The sequence below is a fragment of the Neocloeon triangulifer genome, unplaced genomic scaffold, assembly GCF_031216515.1.
Source record: "Neocloeon triangulifer isolate White Clay Creek 2 clone unplaced genomic scaffold, ASM3121651v1 ptg000014l, whole genome shotgun sequence".
Lineage (NCBI taxonomy): Eukaryota > Metazoa > Arthropoda > Insecta > Ephemeroptera > Baetidae > Neocloeon > Neocloeon triangulifer.
In genome coordinates, this window is record NW_026775556.1 from 25,677,584 (window position 1) to 25,695,338 (window position 17,755).

General features: G+C 34.8%; 4 protein-coding genes across 6 annotated transcripts; 3 read left to right on the forward strand and 1 right to left on the reverse strand.

The window, feature by feature from the left end:
• Positions 1-413: 413 nt before the first annotated feature.
• On the forward strand, positions 414-1,538 carry LOC132199558 (signal peptidase complex subunit 3). The gene is made up of 5 exons (XM_059624370.1): positions 414-700; positions 771-844; positions 1,032-1,120; positions 1,180-1,283; positions 1,342-1,538. The coding sequence occupies exons 1-5, from the start codon at positions 558-560 to the stop codon at positions 1,469-1,471; spliced, it is 540 nt and encodes a 179-aa protein (XP_059480353.1). The 5' UTR covers positions 414-557; the 3' UTR covers positions 1,472-1,538.
• On the reverse strand, positions 1,538-4,700 carry LOC132199556 (anaphase-promoting complex subunit 4). 2 transcript variants are annotated; one of them, XM_059624368.1, is made up of 10 exons: positions 4,612-4,700; positions 4,145-4,258; positions 3,759-4,015; positions 3,414-3,705; positions 3,086-3,357; positions 2,784-3,032; positions 2,405-2,736; positions 2,077-2,352; positions 1,859-2,018; positions 1,538-1,797 (listed from the first exon to the last, which is right to left on the reverse strand). In XM_059624368.1, exons 2-10 carry the CDS (start codon positions 4,254-4,256, stop codon positions 1,585-1,587), a joined length of 2,163 nt encoding a protein of 720 aa, XP_059480351.1. In that variant the 5' UTR covers positions 4,257-4,258; positions 4,612-4,700; the 3' UTR covers positions 1,538-1,584. The 2 variants fall into 2 exon arrangements, with proteins under 2 accessions (XP_059480351.1, XP_059480352.1); XM_059624369.1 differs by lacking the exon at positions 4,612-4,700 and adding an exon at positions 4,345-4,369.
• Positions 4,701-6,975: 2,275 nt separating this feature from the next.
• LOC132199782 (uncharacterized) lies at positions 6,976-10,658 on the forward strand. The gene is made up of 4 exons (XM_059624765.1): positions 6,976-7,134; positions 9,375-9,562; positions 9,817-10,057; positions 10,114-10,658. The coding sequence occupies exons 1-4, from the start codon at positions 7,116-7,118 to the stop codon at positions 10,116-10,118; spliced, it is 453 nt and encodes a 150-aa protein (XP_059480748.1). The 5' UTR covers positions 6,976-7,115; the 3' UTR covers positions 10,119-10,658.
• Positions 10,659-11,647: 989 nt separating this feature from the next.
• Positions 11,648-17,515, forward strand: LOC132200539 (uncharacterized histidine-rich protein DDB_G0274557-like). 2 transcript variants are annotated; one of them, XM_059626063.1, is made up of 4 exons: positions 11,648-11,778; positions 13,175-13,255; positions 14,719-14,832; positions 15,560-17,515. In XM_059626063.1, the coding sequence occupies exons 1-4, from the start codon at positions 11,757-11,759 to the stop codon at positions 15,733-15,735; spliced, it is 393 nt and encodes a 130-aa protein (XP_059482046.1). In that variant the 5' UTR covers positions 11,648-11,756; the 3' UTR covers positions 15,736-17,515. The 2 variants fall into 2 exon arrangements, with proteins under 2 accessions (XP_059482046.1, XP_059482047.1); XM_059626064.1 differs by lacking the exon at positions 13,175-13,255.
• The last annotated feature ends 240 nt before the right edge of the window (positions 17,516-17,755 follow it).

Here is a 17,755-nt window from a genome sequence, read left to right on the forward strand (position 1 = left end):
CCAGTAATTTATTAGTTGGTATTACAAGAGTAGAGGGGAAAAAGAGAAGAGCGCGGGAGGGTTGGAACCATTTCCCCACTCGTAAATTCCCGATCACGCCGTCAGGTAGCGTTATTTAGTCTAGTTTGCATTGCGCAAGGAGCAAGGACGACCGGGGGAGGGGGACGGCTGCCGGCTACTTCACAAGTACACGTCATATCTTCCAGTGTTGCCACAAGAACAAATAATTTGAATTTACCACACTCTAAGATTTCTTAATAATTATCAATAATTATGATACCAAAGTTTACCAATAACTCAATTCTGCTGATTAAAAAAGTATCTTAAATTTATATGTGTAACTTAAGAATAAAATGTTTCCTTTTCTTATTATTTTGCAAGCATAATACCTATTGCTAAATTATTGGCAGCACTGGTATTGCGTGTACGCCTGTCAGCAGATAAAGTTTTAGAAACGTAAACACTCCAGCCGGTACGATTACTAGGATTTTTATGAAATTAAAAAGAGCCTCACTCTCGTAGCCTCTTAGTAATCTGTTAAGAAATTCGGACGAGCAATGCATACGGTTTTGACGAGAGGAAACGCCATCCTGGCGTACACACTCAGTGTGCTCGCAGGACTGACGTTTTGTTGCTTCCTCTCGACTTTGTTCGTCGATTACAGAACAGAGGCTCACATGAACACCGTCAAAGTAGTTGTGTAAGCAAAAGCGTGTTTTTCGCACTTTTTCAATCTTGGCCAGCTTATAAAAAAATAAATTTATTTGCAGCAAAAACGTACCCGACTACAGTGCTTCAAGGGACGAAAACGACCTAGGGTTCCTCACTTTTGATCTGCAAACTGGTTTGTGCTTAAAAAAATAATTTCGATGAATTGAATTATTATTTTTATACAATATATAACTCTTTATGAAGTTTCTATTATTTATTGCTTTGTTCTCAAAGAAATAAATTTTATGTAGCTATAATTTTATTTAAAAAAAAAGTAAAAATATGCATTGATTGACAAAGGAATGATTCTCATTTTCCAGACCTTACACACCTGTTCAACTGGAATGTGAAACAACTATTCCTCTACCTCACCGCAGAATACCAGACGCCCAACAATGCCTTGAATCAGGTGAAAATTTTTAATTCATTTCAAGCATAGCAAATTTCATTTTTTTTTTCAACTTTAAGGTTGTGCTCTGGGATAAAATCATTCAGAGAGGTGAGAACGCCGTGCTGGACTTCAAGAACGTAAACACGAAGTACTACTTCTGGGATGATGGAGAAGGATTGAAGTAATTGGATACTAAACATTTTGCATGAACTAATAATAAATCAAATTTTTTGTCTTAGGGGCCACAAGAATGTTACTCTGACCTTGTCTTGGAATGTGATTCCAAATGCGGGGCTTTTACCAAACATCTTTGCTATCGGGCAACATTCTTTCCAGTTTCCCAATGAATACGCCAAGACGAGAATGTGAAAGTTTGAATGATGTTCTAATTATGTAAGTAAAGGATTATGAATGGAAAATAAATTTTTTGTTGTAAGTCTCGTTTTTTAATTCATTTTCGTTAAAAAAATTTGCCAAGGATATCAACAACCTTGGTCACTTTCACGAGTTGAATTTAACGTCTCTTCTTCATCTTCGTCCTCTTCTGCCTCCATTTCAAAAAGACGAACTCTCCTTCTACTTTCGCTTAGCACAACAGCTACCTTGCGTTCGCCGCTAACAGCTAATTGAGCACCAACCATGTTCTCCAAACTTCGGAGGGAATTAGGCTCTAAGTAATTTGTGGCCTCTTTTGGCTGCAAAGAGCAATTGAATTTAAGATTCTCTACAATAAAATATTTATATTTAATAATATACCTCTCCTGGGAATGCACTTGCATGATCCATTGCAATTCTGCTAGGGAACTGTAAGAAAACTGCCATTTTATTTTCTTGCTCTTGCTCCAGCAGAACAGAGACAGTCTCTTCGGAAAAGAACTGGACGTCCAGCACTTTGTGGCTAACGGTTTCAGTAAATCTGTGAGGCAAAGTTTCATTACAGCATGAAGAGACAAATAACATTTAATTTAGTTTACTTAAAAGCTATTTTCCTAGCGGGATCTTCAACTGTTTTAAGGCAAATATCTGCATATTGAAGGGTGCCGTGAGCACCATGCCTATCAACAAACGTCACCATGAATTTTTCTTGGTGGCAAAAGGTGCTGATGCGCAGCTGAGAGATTTCTTTCACAAAGTGGATTATTTTCTTCTGCAAAAGAGGCATCGGGAAGCTGGAGGATGGGTGAGCAAACAGCTCGTCTGTCGCAGCCAATAAGTGCTTGTGTTGCTGTACCAGGGACATTTTCTCGAACCTTAATGAAAATGCATAATAATTAAATTTATTAATAAAGAATTTATTAGTACCTTGGAATGATGGCAGGGTTGTCTCTCAGTTCAGGGTCTTGACTCAGAAACTTGTACCAAGTATTACTGGAAGCGTCTCCCGGGGTGGTCAGATCTTTGTCAACAAGGTACTGGCCGAGCCGCTCGAGATTAAATTTTGGCTTATTACCATCAGCGTCACCTGGAAGCTCATCAAACTTTTCCAAAAACTCGGCAATGAATGACAGTTCCTGTTGGCGCATTTTCACAATTTCAGGTGGAATCCGCTCATCTGACAAACGCAGGATCGCTGCGTAAAGCCAACGGAAGAATGCTTTGTAGTTTTTCATGGAAGAATCAATAACTTGTTGGACCTAAAAAAAATTGGTGTAATTTGCTTGAGTTTTACATGAAAATTTACCTCGGTTGCTTTGGTAATAAATGCTGCGGCTGAAATCGAAGCTCGCAATATGAGTTCAGAGCAAAGTCCTATTTCTTGGAACAACTTCTCATTTGCCATTCCGGTGAGTCCGGAGGTGTGAAAGTAAATTGCGGCACCAACAGCTTGCAAGTGTTTCAGAACCAGCTTCTGGATATTTGTGTAAGACAATTCGATTGAATGGCCTAACTTTTTCAGACCCTTCTCGGTCAAGTCGTTTAAAAGGAATGTCTAGCAGAAAACTTATTTATTACTTTTGTCGCTGGAAAAAACTTTTTAATTACCTGAAGTTCAGTGCTTGCAGAGCCAAGCATCAGCAGGTCCAAAAAGTCTGCCGAGACAGCGCCAGGCCCAACCTGAGAGGCATACTTGGACAGATTGGAGTCCATTTCCATCAAAATGTTTTCCCACGCTTCTGTTATTGAGCTCATGGTCTGGCCAAGGTACGCAACTTGACTAAGAATCAAACCATGTTGCTTGACCAAAATAAGGAGTTGTTCCGAATGGCTCGCAACCTTCGAAGTATCAAGATGAACGACATTTAGCAACCAGCCATCTGAAAAAAATTGCATCATTTTCTAGTTTGATTAGCAACGGCTCCGAAAATATTACCATCAGACTCTACTGAAATTGTGGCAATCAAACTCTTGAAGGCAGAGTCCATGGCAACAGACAAGACTCTGCACTTTTTGCCTTCGAAAACGTTTGTCATGTCGATTGATCCACATGCGAGGAGACCCAGGGCGTGCAGAGAAACCACACCGTTAACAGTTCCAGAAACAAGGAGGTTCAATTTCTTCTGGCTGCTGATCTGCTTTGAGTCCTCAGCATTTTCTTCTTTGCTGATAGGGCCGAAACTTCTCGAGAGCAGTGGTAGAGGAGGAAGGAGTTTGGAATTTTCTTCCTAAATTAAAGAAAATTTTATTTATGCATGGGAAAGAAATTAGATTAAACAACCATAAAATTACAAGGCGAGATTTTCTCTTCTTCCTTCAACTCAGGCCAAGAAAGGCACGACACTTCTCCAACATTTTTCAGACTATGGACAACGTCACCATTCTCAACATCGACCAGCAGCAACTCTCCGTTGGAATAAGCGACTGCTAGGATTTTGCTGTCTGGTCGCCAGGCCATGGCAGTCACCATCAGCCCTTGGTTTGGTGGTGCAAGGGTCCAAACCTTTTGCCATGTCAACCGCTGCAGAGAGACTTCACCTAAGTATTTTACAAAATTTATTACACCATTTAGAATATAATTGAGAGTTAAAATTTAAAATTCTAGGTTTTATTCCATACAAAATTTAATGAATAAATAAATAAAGGACAATCTTAATTAATACATACCTCTTACGTTTGATAATGCTAACAGGTCCATTCGATGTGACCAAACAAGCAGGTCAACCACAATGGCAACATGCCTCTCCTCTAGAAAACGCATTGAAGTAGAAGAACTCATAGCTGCAAATTAGAACCATCAAAATATTAGGAAACTTATTTTTTAAACATTAAACTTCTTTATTTTTTTTTATAATTTTGATACGTACTATTTAAATTTTATACTCTTTCATGATTTCCTTTTTACATACATACTCTGATTATGTACTTTGTTTTGCAATATGTAATCTTACCGCACCATGTGGAAATGATAAAAAGATAAATTCATGTGATTAAAAGTGTGTTTTCTCAGATTTGTTTAGCTAAATTTCTCTCTCAAACAAATTAACAACGTTGATTATATCGTTTGCTCGATTTCAAATATAAAAATGATATATTTTACATTTTACCCACCAAAATAGTGTTATTTTACTTACCGAACTTGTTTTTAATTAAACTTTTTTGTATAAAAAATAGTTTGCGCGATGCGTTGTTTGTTTACAAATTTAAACAGCGAGAGGGGAGGGGAAGGGGCAAAGAGGTGACGCCCCCTATCATAGATGATCGGATTCGGGCCATAATGAAAGGCGCTCCAATCTCCAATTGTCCAATTAACTGTTCTTTTAAGATGTGTTTATTTTGAAAAGAAATTAGAAAAATATGGTTTTTTGGCCCTTTGTAAATATTGGAGACAGGAAAAATCAGGGCCGTTTCATTTATAAAAAATATTTAATTGATAAGATCGTTAAAATCTGCATAACTTTTTTTTACCCTTAAAATTTCTTTCTTTTCTTATATATATTTTTTTCCAACATATTGCATACACAATAGTTGAATAGTGGACAATTAAAAATTGTGTATGTTTAAATTTATAATAACACGCCATTCCTCCTCTTCATTCAAATTTCAAATCCTCACTCTTTAGGTGACCCTTTTGAATGCCTTACGCTGTATATAGACTAATAACACGGAATCATTATTTTTTCTCATGTTGGACTTTAACTTTTCCTCGAAATCGTTTATGGTCGTTCATAAGAAGCATCTTGAGCAGGATATTTTTCGGCAAAACAATATAAGCAAATAAAAAAACTATGCATATATCGAGGAAAGCTGAATTTTAAATTTATATACCAAAAATAATTTTGATTGGGGGGAAATCTTTTCACTGTAGCAAAAAAACTTTGCTACTCAGCTCGGCACAGTCTTCTTCAAAAGAGAGATTTCACCGCTAAAACCTTCAGAAAAATGAGGAGTAGCACACTAAACACTAAATTATTTGATTTTGCTACACATACGCCTTGCACAGTGGTGGAAACTGTGCCGCGGTACCGCCCTTCACTGCGGGTTGCAGGTCATTCCTCCGCGGTTTGATTAATGAATAATGAAATCTCGATTTTCAGTCCTATTGATTTTTAGAAGAGCAATATTTGACTGCCAATAAAAAATGTACAAACCAATATTAACAAAGCCATTAAAAAGACTTAAATTATTATTAATTATGCAATACAATCACGCACCATAAATATCTTATTTTGTACTTCTTACAATTAGCGTTTTTATTCAATATTATAAAAGCGATTGCATCAAGCTAAACTCGAAATATTAAATATTATTATTAATTCTTTAATGTCATTACGATTGAAGATTGAAAATATATTTGTTTGTAATAAATATTTGAAAACTTATTTATGAAGTTTTTTTATCCGTAGCCCCCCTGCCCAATGGCTCTAGCGGCCTGTGCGCTCTTCTTCGAAGGAGAGTGCGCCGTGCTTTAGCAAGTTGTTTGCTAGCGAAGAGCCATTTCTCCATTCACCCCTCTAACCAACATTCTTTACATGTATTTTCAGTGTTTTGTTTTATGTCTTATATTGTGTATTGACTTGATGTAATAAGATGTTGTGTTTTTCTATTGTATCTGAATGGAGAATAAATAAATAAATATATGCGCCGTAAAAAAATTAATATATTGTATGTAGGAATATAAAATAATATCTATTTTTGACTTTCAAATTAAAATAACATTGAAACTACGAGTTAATTTTCTGCAGCAGCGCTCGATGGCTAAATATTTTAGCTGAAATAGTGACACTCAGTATTCACAAAAGTGCAATTGAAGCAAGTTGAAGCGGACAGCGCCTCATTGTCAGACGAAACATATCGTCAGCATAATTCTATAATAAAAAGCTGCAGCTCTTTACATTATATGGAATTCACACCTTTGACACTAATAAAAAAAGCTCACACTCTTTCAACCATAACCTTAATATTTTTATATTTAGCCTGGATCCGATCAGGAGTATCAGGACCCAATCCAGAGCTGAAAATGATTATTATCAAAATAATTATTTGAAAAGAAAAACATGGATTTAATGGTTTCTATATTTTTTGTTTTTACTTATCTACAAGCGTAATAATTCAGAATATTTAAAACCAAAAGAGAAATTTTTACCAAGCTATTTTTAATAAAATATTGAATATATTATTAATGCTATATTAATACAAATACGTTCATATTATAAATTTTCAAAAGAAAAAGTATTTGATTCCCAATTTCCATTGCAGTAATTTATGGAGAACGGATTTCTTTGCGAACTTAAACATATTATCCTAGTCCCTAAAATACCCTTGCAAAATCGATAGGGTGTGTGAGGCAAACAACACCCTTCCTCTTACTACGCCGTAAAGAAGCGCATGCGTATATATTTCCCGGAGAAAGACCCCCGACCCGAGCCACACGGTTCACGTTCCTGGGGTCACGGCCTGGTGCTCGCGAGGTGGGGAAATGCATTGAAAACGAAAAGAGGGGAATTCAGGGCGCCGAGTTGACTGCACAGCGTGAGAGGCGCTTTCAGACACAGACCATCATCTGCATTGCGGACCTATACTGTGGTGCGGCTCTTCTCTTTTATTGCGACTTAAAAAACTCGGCAACAAGGACACCATGTTTGGACTTGGAGGAGGTACAAATTATTTTATCACATTATTCCGTATAAATATTGAAAATGGCTCGATCAAAGCGTTTTTTGGTGGCGCAGAGATAATATTATATCGGCTAAATAGTTATTTTCCTGCTCATTCTGAGCGGCAAAGACGCGAGGGGCGAGGTTTCTCACGGCGCACGGGTTTTCATTTCTCATTGCACTGTAGCATATAGGGGAAATAATGAAAATTTCCTGGTAAAAAAAATTGATAAATGGGTCTCAAGAAGAAGGTGGATTTCGTGAAAAAGCCTCCGTTTCAATTTTTTCAACTATTTATTCTCTTATAAATTAATTTATATAGCAAAAAAAAAAAATAAAAATAAAGTGGCTTGACGAGTATCGCCAGCCATTGTTTCACGTCAGAGCTTTTTAATGCTAAAAGAGGCAAAGGAATTTTAATGGCTATAACCTTGAAAAATTGAACGTAGGAAATTTATGATTAAAAGATTTATATTTTTTGAAAAACAATCTTTGTACTAATATTTTTAACGAATTGAAGCGTATCGACCCTCTTGATGACCGGTTTTGAGGGAATTCGATTTTAATAATTGAGCGCGCACTACAGCAAAAGAGACGTGCATGCATGCGAGTGACCTATTTTGCCGGTATTCGTGTTGCTGGAGCTTTTTACTGAATTGCCATTGTTTTGTTTGTTTGGAACAACTTTTATTAACGAGAAATTGAGAGAGAAACGATAATGTGCAAATTCATAAACCAAAATCAGATGCAGCAAAATCAATAAATTTTCCAGGCACACAACGGAATATATAATTTCAATCGGCATATTTAGATATTATAATCTATACCTAAATTTTTCAATTGGAATTTCACGTCTAGTAATAAATAATGTGCCAATATAACGGGACAGTTGTACAGTACCGTTCCCCTGGGAAGGGACAATATTAGCTAATTATAGTATATAATAAAATTATAATTAGATTCAGCTTTTAAGCTTTTAATAAAGCTGCTAATAGCTTCATAATTATATTGTGATTAAAATTAATGTAAAGAGTATTACAGAAAAACATTTTCTATACGCCTTTTTCATTTCCCCCAAGACAAACAAGTTCCTGACTGGATCTTGACCTTCGGTGGCTCAGCTGAGACTTTGAATGCTTCGGCTAAAAAAAAACGACGGCCGCCCAATATTTTGTGGCGCGGCCGACGGCTTGTCAAGCCATGACAATTAAATTTAATTCATTTATTCTCTCGCAACAAGTCGTACAAGAAATGGAAAAGTCGCATTGGGAAAGGATTGGCAGCCAACTCTAGTAAACAATTTTCCAAAAACCATAGGCCCAATTTGGAAGCAAAGTTCTGGCATGAATAAATTTTTTTGGATCATAGTTTGTATGTAGCAGCCGATTTGCAATCATTATTTTCTTAACACTATATATTATTATTATTTAATCGGTTCTCAAAAAAGAAAATATATGACCCGGCCAGTGATATAGTATAGTGACGCTAAATAACAATAAAACATTAATTCAATGATTAAACTTTGGAGAGGCAGATAAACTGCTTTCTAATTTAAACGATTTAAACGTGCGCAGAATAAGAATAAATAAACATAAAAAATTTTACCAGCCACGCACGAAACAGAATTCGATCAAAAGAAATATTTTATTCGTGCATGAATAAAACGAGAAAATTCAAGTGTAAAAGTTGATAAATAAATACATTTTTATTTGAAATTTGAACCAAAACTCTGTGAAATGTTTTTCAGAGAAATCAAAAACACATTTTTCCATTTATTTGATGCAATTTTCGCAATTTTCCTCAGTTTCCCCAGCGCAAATGTATTCAATATAAATGCATTCTCTCAGAGGAAGAAAAAATTAAATAGTATTATATACATTGGGGGCTGGCTTTATTTTATTATATGTATATGTATAATATAATATATGATACATATATTTTAACAAAAATATCGACGCTAAACAAATCTGAAAACTTAGGCGTTTTCAATCTTACGTTCCGAGCTGCATATATGGTTTCTTAAAAATAAGGAATTAATATATCATCCCAGAGTAAATCGATGAATTTTGAAAGGGCAGAAGCCGCTAAATTTATTTACTTTTTTTTTGCTTTTGATAGTTTTGACGTTTCATTTTGATTAAAAAATTGATTTGGGTTCATAAAAAACTTACTCTTTTGCCTAATTTATTTTATAAATAATATAAATATTAAAATCTAAAAATTGCATTATTTGTTTTTAGCATTGAAAAATGTAACAGACAAAGCCGGCGAGCTGCTGGAGAAGAAAAAGGGTGAAGTGAGCGCTCTTGCAGGAGAAAAGAAGAAGGCAGCCACGGAATTGCTAGAAGACCAGGTTACAAAGACTACTGAGGCTTTGACACAAACTAAGCAGGAGGCTGAAAAGGTTGCTTCTGACACAACCACTGAGGTAAATTAATTAAGGATTTCCCACAGAAGATTTGTTAATTTTTTTTAAGAAAAAAGTATATGATAAGGAAAAGTTAATTTTATTAAATATTTGCTTGTTTAGGGTCAGGGTAAGACAAAAGTCTTGCGCCGGCCTGCGCCCTTAATTGGTGGTGCAGAGGGCACATATTTACTAATTATTTATATAATTTTTAATTTTTTGTTATATTTATTCAGACCTAAATTATTGAAAAAAACTTTTCCACCCTCATATAGGCAACTGGTCTGGTCGAGTCAACTGTCAACGCTGGAATTGCCGAGGTTGAAAAAACCGTTGACGAGAAAATCAAGGAAGCCAATTCTGAAATGGACAAAAAATTGGATGAGGCTGACAAGTTCCTCGATGCGAAGCGTGAGGATGTTGTCGCGGCGGTGTCAGACGTCGGCAAGAAAGCAAATGAAACCAGTTCATCTGTCCAGACCTCCCTGCTTGGAAAGGCCAAGGGATTTCTGAAATGTAAGTTGGAAAATAAAGGATAACAATTGAATAATAATTTTTTATTTATTCTTTAGTCTAAAGAAGAAGCCTCTACAAAACACAACACGCTGCTTGCGGTGAAAATTCCTATGAGTTGCAAATTGAGCCAAATTGTATTATTTTTTTACTAATCTAGAATGTACGTATTGGAATTGGATATTTTATGATTCTAAAAGCATCTCCAAGCATATATATTCATTTTTAGATCTGAATGTTTTTTTTTCGCTAATTTTATGATTTCAAGCACATATAATTTAAGGAGGATTTTGAGGTGGGGCACCCTGATTTGATACAAGTTAGTATGCAACTTGCATTTTTCTCTTGGAACGGTTATATTACTTTTTGCCCAATTTTACCTGCAATGCTCGTTTCCATAAATAAAAAAAATCAAATCAAATGTAAGCAACAAACGGTCTTGAGCACTTTCAACGCTATACAATATAAATCAAATTTGTTTTATATTGCAAAAATTAAGATATATAAAATTGGTCAAAACTTATTGGCCGGCGTTCTGAAGTACTTAATTAAGGAAGTAGAAATTGTCCTCTATAACTTTGTTCAAAACTAGGGTGCCCCAATTTTTAACACATACCTTGTGAGTATTATTTTTAATATTCGCACTATCTTGGGATTGGACTGGGACTCAAAAGGCCTACCAAAAATAACAAGTAAGAGCGCCACGTTATATTTGCACCCCTGCACACCAGACTTTTGCCCGTCGCACGCAATTTCCCAGTCCAGCTCTGCTTAGGCGACGCTATTAGGATTGATTGAAAATGAACTTATTTTTTGTATTTAAATTAGTTGCAATCGCTAAAATAAATATTGTCTAATCACATTTATTACTCTAAAAGTATTTATTGTTTCATTACTAATCTACTACACCCTGTCTACACGTTTCACAAACATAAATCTTAAATTTAAGTTGCAAAAAAAGTTTATTAATGTTTCCTTGCCAAAATTATTATAATCCATTAATTCTATAAAAATTTAATATTTTTTTATAATTGGATCAACAGAGAGAGAGAGAGAGAGAGAGAGACAAACATTAGAAAAATACAATTAACAGGAAAAAAAACACGAAAATCTGAAAAAATTTACACTCATATGAAAGGAATATTGTGATTATTTTAAATTTATTTTTAAGGTATGTCTGTTTTTTTTGCGGTTGTCTGGTTTTTCATCTCTCTGGTATAAATTAAATTATTTTCTTCCTGCGGAGACCTTGTTATTAAAATCGTTTGCAAGAACAATAGTGAATAAATGTGTTCCTGTGGCAAACCTCTGCTGGTAAAATTTTAATTACGTTTTATAAAAAATCCAATCTCTCTTGTACTCTCAGGTGGTATAATTTTAATTAAAATTTTGTAATCGCGGCTCTAGAAAATAGGTTGGGTTACTTTAAACCCAAAGAATTGACGTCTGGAAAAACGCGACGCACTTTTGGATGAGTCACGTACCCTCCACCCTAATGGTGGAGCGCTTTGGGCGCAGAAGCAAGTCTAGGGGTTGGGACTGGATCTCGGCTGCTCCAGCGCAGCTCCAGCTCGGTTCACTCAGTATTTCCGAGGCTGTGTTCTGGTACGAGCGCGCCTATTCCTCTTGATCGAGCACCCCGGCTTCCAAGATTTACTGCTGGCTGAGCACCTCCGCGCCGACGGCGCGGCCCTCCTATGTCATGCCAGGAGGTGCCAAAAAGGGTGAGTTCTCCTTTTGTTCGCACCCTCCGAATTCATTCTTTTCCTGGGCACATTCAGCTTAACAAATAAAACACACACTAGTCTGCCACACTCGCCATTTTACAACTCACAGGGATACGACGCGTGCGAAATGGTGTGGTGTTGGCACAGTCGCTTCAGCCAGAATTATATTAAATTTTTTTGTGGAGCATTTAATTATAATTGCACTGAATGAGAATATAAATCTTTGCACAATCAAATTAGCATACGCAAATATCAATCAAGCTAATTAGCTGCTATAATTCGCAAAAAAACTGCTTTTTGCTTGAAAATGTGTCAAGTGTTGCTGAGGAGATATATTTTAATATTATTTATGTGCATGGCTCGTAAATAGCATTTGATTTTTAAATTATTAATATATGGCTAAAATTTATTCATAGCTTTTTTTTTAATTATTATTTTTTTTTTAAATTAAGAGTAGCTGAATATTTAAAGGAAATACTAAAATATAATAAAAAAACATACTAGGTTGAGAAATTGTGTTAGAGTTGGCGCAACAGAAAATCAGGCAAGTGTTTTTCCTCCCGAAAATTTTAGATAAAGAGCAAGATGGTCCAATAAGGGCAACAATTTTCGCAATTGGCGTGTGTCGCTTTATAAATTAAGCTGATACAGGGATTTCATACCTTGAAGTGGTTCCAACTCACTCGAGCTGTTGCCATGACTACATTCGCAGCCGCTCGCGTTGAGGCCGATTTCGGGCGCCGCTCTCCTTTTAATTTCCGTCTGTGACCTGCTTTATAGAACAAGTGATAAATTGACATGAAATGCAAGATGCGACCGAGGCTCTCCGCTACATCGTGCTGACGTCTCATAAGCCAACATAGATTAATAATATCCTGCACGATAATTTGAAAATTTGTAGTGATTACTTTGTAGGTATAAAAATTGACGTTTATATAGCAAATAAAGCACAAATTTTGGGTATTCCTGAAAAATGGGTGCACGTTAGAAGAAAAGTAAATAAATTTCTGAGAGCTAAAAGACGAGGAAAAAAGGGACATTCGCATGGAATTCTAAAAAACAGGCATTGCCCTTGTTTAACTAAAAATAATTAAAAGGAACAAGCACATTTATTTATCACTTTATATTAATGATTAGATTAGATTAAAATTTATTGCATGAGACATAATATTGTACATCTCCAATTGCCTTTAAATTCATCAACGTAACACTAAAATATTTTCGTACACACACAGATGAACACGGGCACACAATTATGCAGCGCACAAAAAAAAATTAGCATATAGATCAAAATTTTCAAACGCTGATGGTTCTTTTGTTTGTTTGTTTTATGTGCGTTTCGGTGGTTGATTGGTTGGTGGTTTGGTTGGCGTGTCAATCCGATCGAGAGCAGCCGTCTTCCCAACCATGAATATGCACAACCACGAGAACACTCGAGAGACGGCGGCAGAGCACCGGAAACAACTAGTCAGAGGTGCGTCCTTTGATCTCGTTAATTTCATTAATTAAAAAGAAAAAAATACAATTTGTCTGGAGGTGTTTGGAATTGAACAACGGCAGTTGATCAATGCGTGTTTTGCTAGTATAATTTATTTAACTATTTTTTAAGCAAAATAATGACTCACAAAATCCATTTCAATATAAAGGGATCGAAATAATCATAAGAGTACCAAAAATTACTCTAAAAATATTGAAGGGTCCAAATTTCTGTTATACTCTTGAATGTAAATCATAAAAAATTATAACCCAGGCGAATCTTTCAAAGGGTGGTAAAATAGGTTTTTGTGTTATTTATTTGGCAAAAGTTCTTGCTTAAATATTAAATTTTTCCCTTTATTATTTAGGTAAAATTACCCTCATATTTTTCAATGAATGAGAACAAAAATTAGGTAAATATTGTCGTCAACTGTTAAACTTTTAACACGCGCGCAGTAATTGGAATGAAAGGGCAAAACAAAAAAGGCGTTTGCCAGAGGCAACTGGAAAATGTGCAATTTTGTCTCATGCGCCAGCAGAAAATGAAAGAAAGAAAGTTTGCTCACGCAGTGTGGGCGAGAGGGGGTGTTTATAAAAAAAGCAAAGGGCTTTTGCAAGCAATTGGCGCAGCGACATTTGGCTCGGCTCCAATTCCGCATTATTCCAAATTCTTCAGCCTTCAAAATGGGTCGCATAAACAAAATAACGAATGTAAAATTTTGTAGAAAATAAAATGGCAAAAAAACGTGAAATATAATAAGAATCAGAAATGCGAATCCATGCAAAAGGGTGGGTAGTTGAATGATTTTAAAATGAAGCCTTTAATTTTGAAAGTGAAAATAAATTGTATTTTGAATATTGTGATTCTATTGTTCATGAGTTGCACTCAAATCCTTGTGCAATATGTTTTACTTAAGAAAATTACTTTTTACTTTACCTAGTAAGTAAATAATTTAAAGTAAATTTTGTTATTTTAGAAAATTTCATATTAAGCTTGTGCAGGAAATTAAAAAAAGGCTCATAGTGCCACTTCCAAAATAGAAAAATATTTCATTCAATGAAGTTGCTTGTAGAAAGCAGCTTGTCAATTGCAAACTAAAATAATCGCAGAGAGGTTTTTTCCGTTTTTCCGCTCACTAAAGTCAAGAAATGCTTGTTGCATGCATTATTGTTTTAATACAAGTGCCGGAGCTGCCCGCTGCTCGATTGTATGTTTCTTGCTTGTAATGCAAAGATTTCAATTCGAGATTCTTGGCCGAGGGCGCCTGCTCAGAATGGTGGTTATGCAATCTGCAGGACACTCATAACTGGCGGGTCTGCATACCTTTTTCTAATTAGAATTTTGGGGCGAGATAATTATATTGAATGGAGGCTAAAAGAGACTAAAATATTATCATGTAATGTGTATTTGTTTACATGTTTGATCGTTTAATCAAAATGTTTCTACACTGCTTGTTTCAGGCAAATCTACAGATGGTGGCAAAGAGAGTCCTGAAAAAGAGAAGGATCCCAACGCTAAGCACAAGAGTGGTAAAAATCCTCCAATGACAAAAACAATGTCTGGACATTCAACTGGTATATAATATTTCTGATTCAATTCAAAATATTTGTTAACACGAAGCCGAAGCGAAAATTTTGGGATCTTAGCAGAGAACATAAAATTGATTATAATTGTCTCCAAAAAAATCCTCCTTCTGTCCTTTTTACTTCGCGAAAATTGATCCGTTGCCGTTTCTTCTCGTTTTGTATTTTGTCACACTAATTTTTTACTTGAATTTTGAAGAAGAAATTAGACGATCGATTTTTTTATATGCATTATTTTGATCAGAAACTAAAAAAATCGGAATGAATCATGAAGAAATAATACTATTGACACCCACTTAAAATCGTCCAAATCGGCAAAAAGCGTTTAAAAATGAGCAAGACGCATCTACAATACAATACATATGGTTTTTGCCCGGAAATGGCTAAAATGCTCACATCATAAGAAAACCCCCAAAAGTTATATTAAAAAGTAATGATTTTTTTACTGCTCGAAAAACTAAGAATATTCATTTGCAAATAAAGAATAAAATTGAGCTCTAAAAGATTTTTTTTTTTAAATTTTCCTCAATAAAATAACGTTTTATCGTTTTATCCAAATTAATTATTATTAAAATTCCTTATAGTTCGTCGTGTAAAATTAAAAAATTTCCAGTATTTCTACTAATTAATGGCGCGAATTTTTTTTATCAAGATATGGCTCCAAAAAACAATAAGTTAAAAGACGATATGAAAACTTCAAATTTATGAATTTTTTAAGATGGTCACCACAGCGGGCACCATCATCACCACCACCACCATCAGCAGCAGCCAGATATGAAACAGCAGACGCAGCAGCACCATAGCCATCACCACCACCACCACCATGGCAGCCACCCCCAACCCCACGAACAGGCGAAGAACGTGGAAGCCTCAAGCACAACCTCTGCCAAGTAGGCACCGCAGCACAAATATCAAAACTATTATTATTATTACTTCCTGAAAAATAAATAAAAAACAAAAATAAGCAACTGCATAATTAGGGCGAATCAGAAAACTATTTACCTGGGATTCTATGGCACATTTTACATTATTGGATATTTGATGTAAAAAAAGTCAGCCAAAATCGCGCAAAGTTTTTTGCACAAATTATTAATAAAACAAAATTTTTACTCTCAAGTAGCAATGTGAACAAAGAAATAGTTTTCCATCCCTTAATTTTATACAGCCAACAGAAAAAAAAACAGCCTGGTGACCAACACGTGGCAAGGCAAATTGACACGAAGTTTAAAAAAATTTGAGCAGCAATTTATATCTTGTCTATACCTGATCTTTTTGCTGTGATTTAATCCAATTAAACGTTAAAAAAAAATACTATTTGCGGCTTTTATCACACAAAAAAAAATAAATAATAAAATTAATTATGAAAAAAGGAAAGAAAAAGCGCATATAATACAATAATTAAATTCATAAGCACCCAGCTTTTTGACCTCGTTGATAACAAACGTTTGCTACTCGCCATTCTCTTCACATGCATCCCCTTTAGCTATTCCAATCGATAATTCCAGCCAGTCGCGGTGAAAATTCAGGCGCACTATCTTTGTAGCAACAGCTCCGCTAGCATTCGCAGCACATATATGTTTGCATAAATATATTATGTATGTACCATGTATGTGTATATAAGTGTTAATTAATTCTGGAGCGAGCCCCTCTGTAGCTTGCGTATGTTGTCGGTTGCGTGTCTATTAATGGGCATTCGTGTTGCCCACGCGGCCTCGTTTTGCTTTTCTTATCTCACGCAAATCAATTTTCATCACGCTCCACTTGAAACGCAGTTTCTTTAGTTTTGGCACCAACGCAGATAACACAAACAAGAGTGAGAGTTATTTTAAAAATCGGTATTTCCTTTAAGGGAATCCAGCTAATTATTATTTTGTATCGCTTGGCTGAATTATTATGTATTTCTTTTTTGCACTAGAACTAATAAATTATGATTACATGTGCAGGAATAGTATTTTCTGTAAGTACATTTCACAACGGAAAATGCTATGAATAGTTTAAAAATTTTCTTTTTAGAACACTAAAAATAAAAATGTTGATATTAAAAAGTCAACACACACCTTTGCCGTTGAAGTATTATCACACCAGTGAGATGTAGCATAAGAAAATTATCTATTAACATATTCATTTGTTTAAAAAAATGTTTTTTTTTTTCATATTTCCGGGATTATTTATGTGATGAGCGATATATGTAATTACTTTTTCGTGAAAAATATTTTAGTTAAGTTTAAAAAGTTGCAAACAAAGTTGGATGCTGTATAAAATTTAATATTTTAGACACATAAATTGAAACATTTAATTGAATTTTTTTTTTTTTAAACAAAACTATAGCGTCCAATTGATATATAACAGACAGTGTTCCTTTCTTCCTTGGCCCATTTGCCATGTTGTTTCCTTTCATTGATAATCCCATACTAGCCAGGTGTGAAAATCTTGTTGTTCTGAAAACTCGGCCTAACTTAGCCATTGTTAAGATAAAATTACAAAACAGCCAAAACAAAACTTCATACTTGATAAAAAAAATAAAAACAAATGATGGATGATTGCCATGATCTACTTAAATTTCTCCAATTCAGCTAGTTGATTTTTTTGTGAATTCTGATTTTGAATGTAAATTCAAATTAATGTTTTTCTTCTCAACCAATACTGTCAATAAATACTGTACATTAATTAAAAAGCTGTAATATTATTATTATTATAAGAAAGGGTTTCAAGAAATATACGGTTCATGAATATTGCAAATATGTGCGTAATACAACCAAAGAAATTTTTATTTTATTAGCTTTTTTGGAATTTCTTTTTACACCAAGTGGATTTATTGCATAGAGTTACGCTTATTTATCAAATTGTTTCTTGGTTTGGTAAGAAAATTTTAATTGGAATTTCATTTATCAAATCATATGACCTGAGAGAGAAT

What these genes read in the sequence shown, in the direction of transcription:
- LOC132199558 (XM_059624370.1), top strand. Translation starts at nt 558, where the DNA reads ATGCATACGGTTTTGACGAGAGGAAACGCCATCCTGGCGTACACACTC. An exon ending in AACACCGTCAAAGTAGTTGT is followed by an intron (nt 701 to 770) that starts GTAAGCAAAAGC and finishes ATTTATTTGCAG; the next exon opens with CAAAAACGTACCCGACTACA. An exon ending in GATGATGGAGAAGGATTGAA is followed by an intron (nt 1,284 to 1,341) that starts GTAATTGGATAC and finishes TTTTTGTCTTAG; the next exon opens with GGGCCACAAGAATGTTACTC.
- LOC132199556 (XM_059624368.1), bottom strand. Translation starts at nt 4,256, where the DNA reads ATGAGTTCTTCTACTTCAATGCGTTTTCTAGAGGAGAGGCATGTTGCC. An exon ending in AATTTCAGTAGAGTCTGATG is followed by an intron (nt 3,358 to 3,413) that starts GTAATATTTTCG and finishes AATTTTTTTCAG; the next exon opens with ATGGCTGGTTGCTAAATGTC. An exon ending in AACCCTGCCATCATTCCAAG is followed by an intron (nt 2,353 to 2,404) that starts GTACTAATAAAT and finishes ATTTTCATTAAG; the next exon opens with GTTCGAGAAAATGTCCCTGG.
- LOC132199782 (XM_059624765.1), top strand. An exon ending in CTTCTGACACAACCACTGAG is followed by an intron (nt 9,563 to 9,816) that starts GTAAATTAATTA and finishes ACCCTCATATAG; the next exon opens with GCAACTGGTCTGGTCGAGTC.
- LOC132200539 (XM_059626063.1), top strand. Translation starts at nt 11,757, where the DNA reads ATGCCAGGAGGTGCCAAAAAGG. An exon ending in GCCAGGAGGTGCCAAAAAGG is followed by an intron (nt 11,779 to 13,174) that starts GTGAGTTCTCCT and finishes GATCGAGAGCAG; the next exon opens with CCGTCTTCCCAACCATGAAT. An exon ending in CCGGAAACAACTAGTCAGAG is followed by an intron (nt 13,256 to 14,718) that starts GTGCGTCCTTTG and finishes TGCTTGTTTCAG; the next exon opens with GCAAATCTACAGATGGTGGC.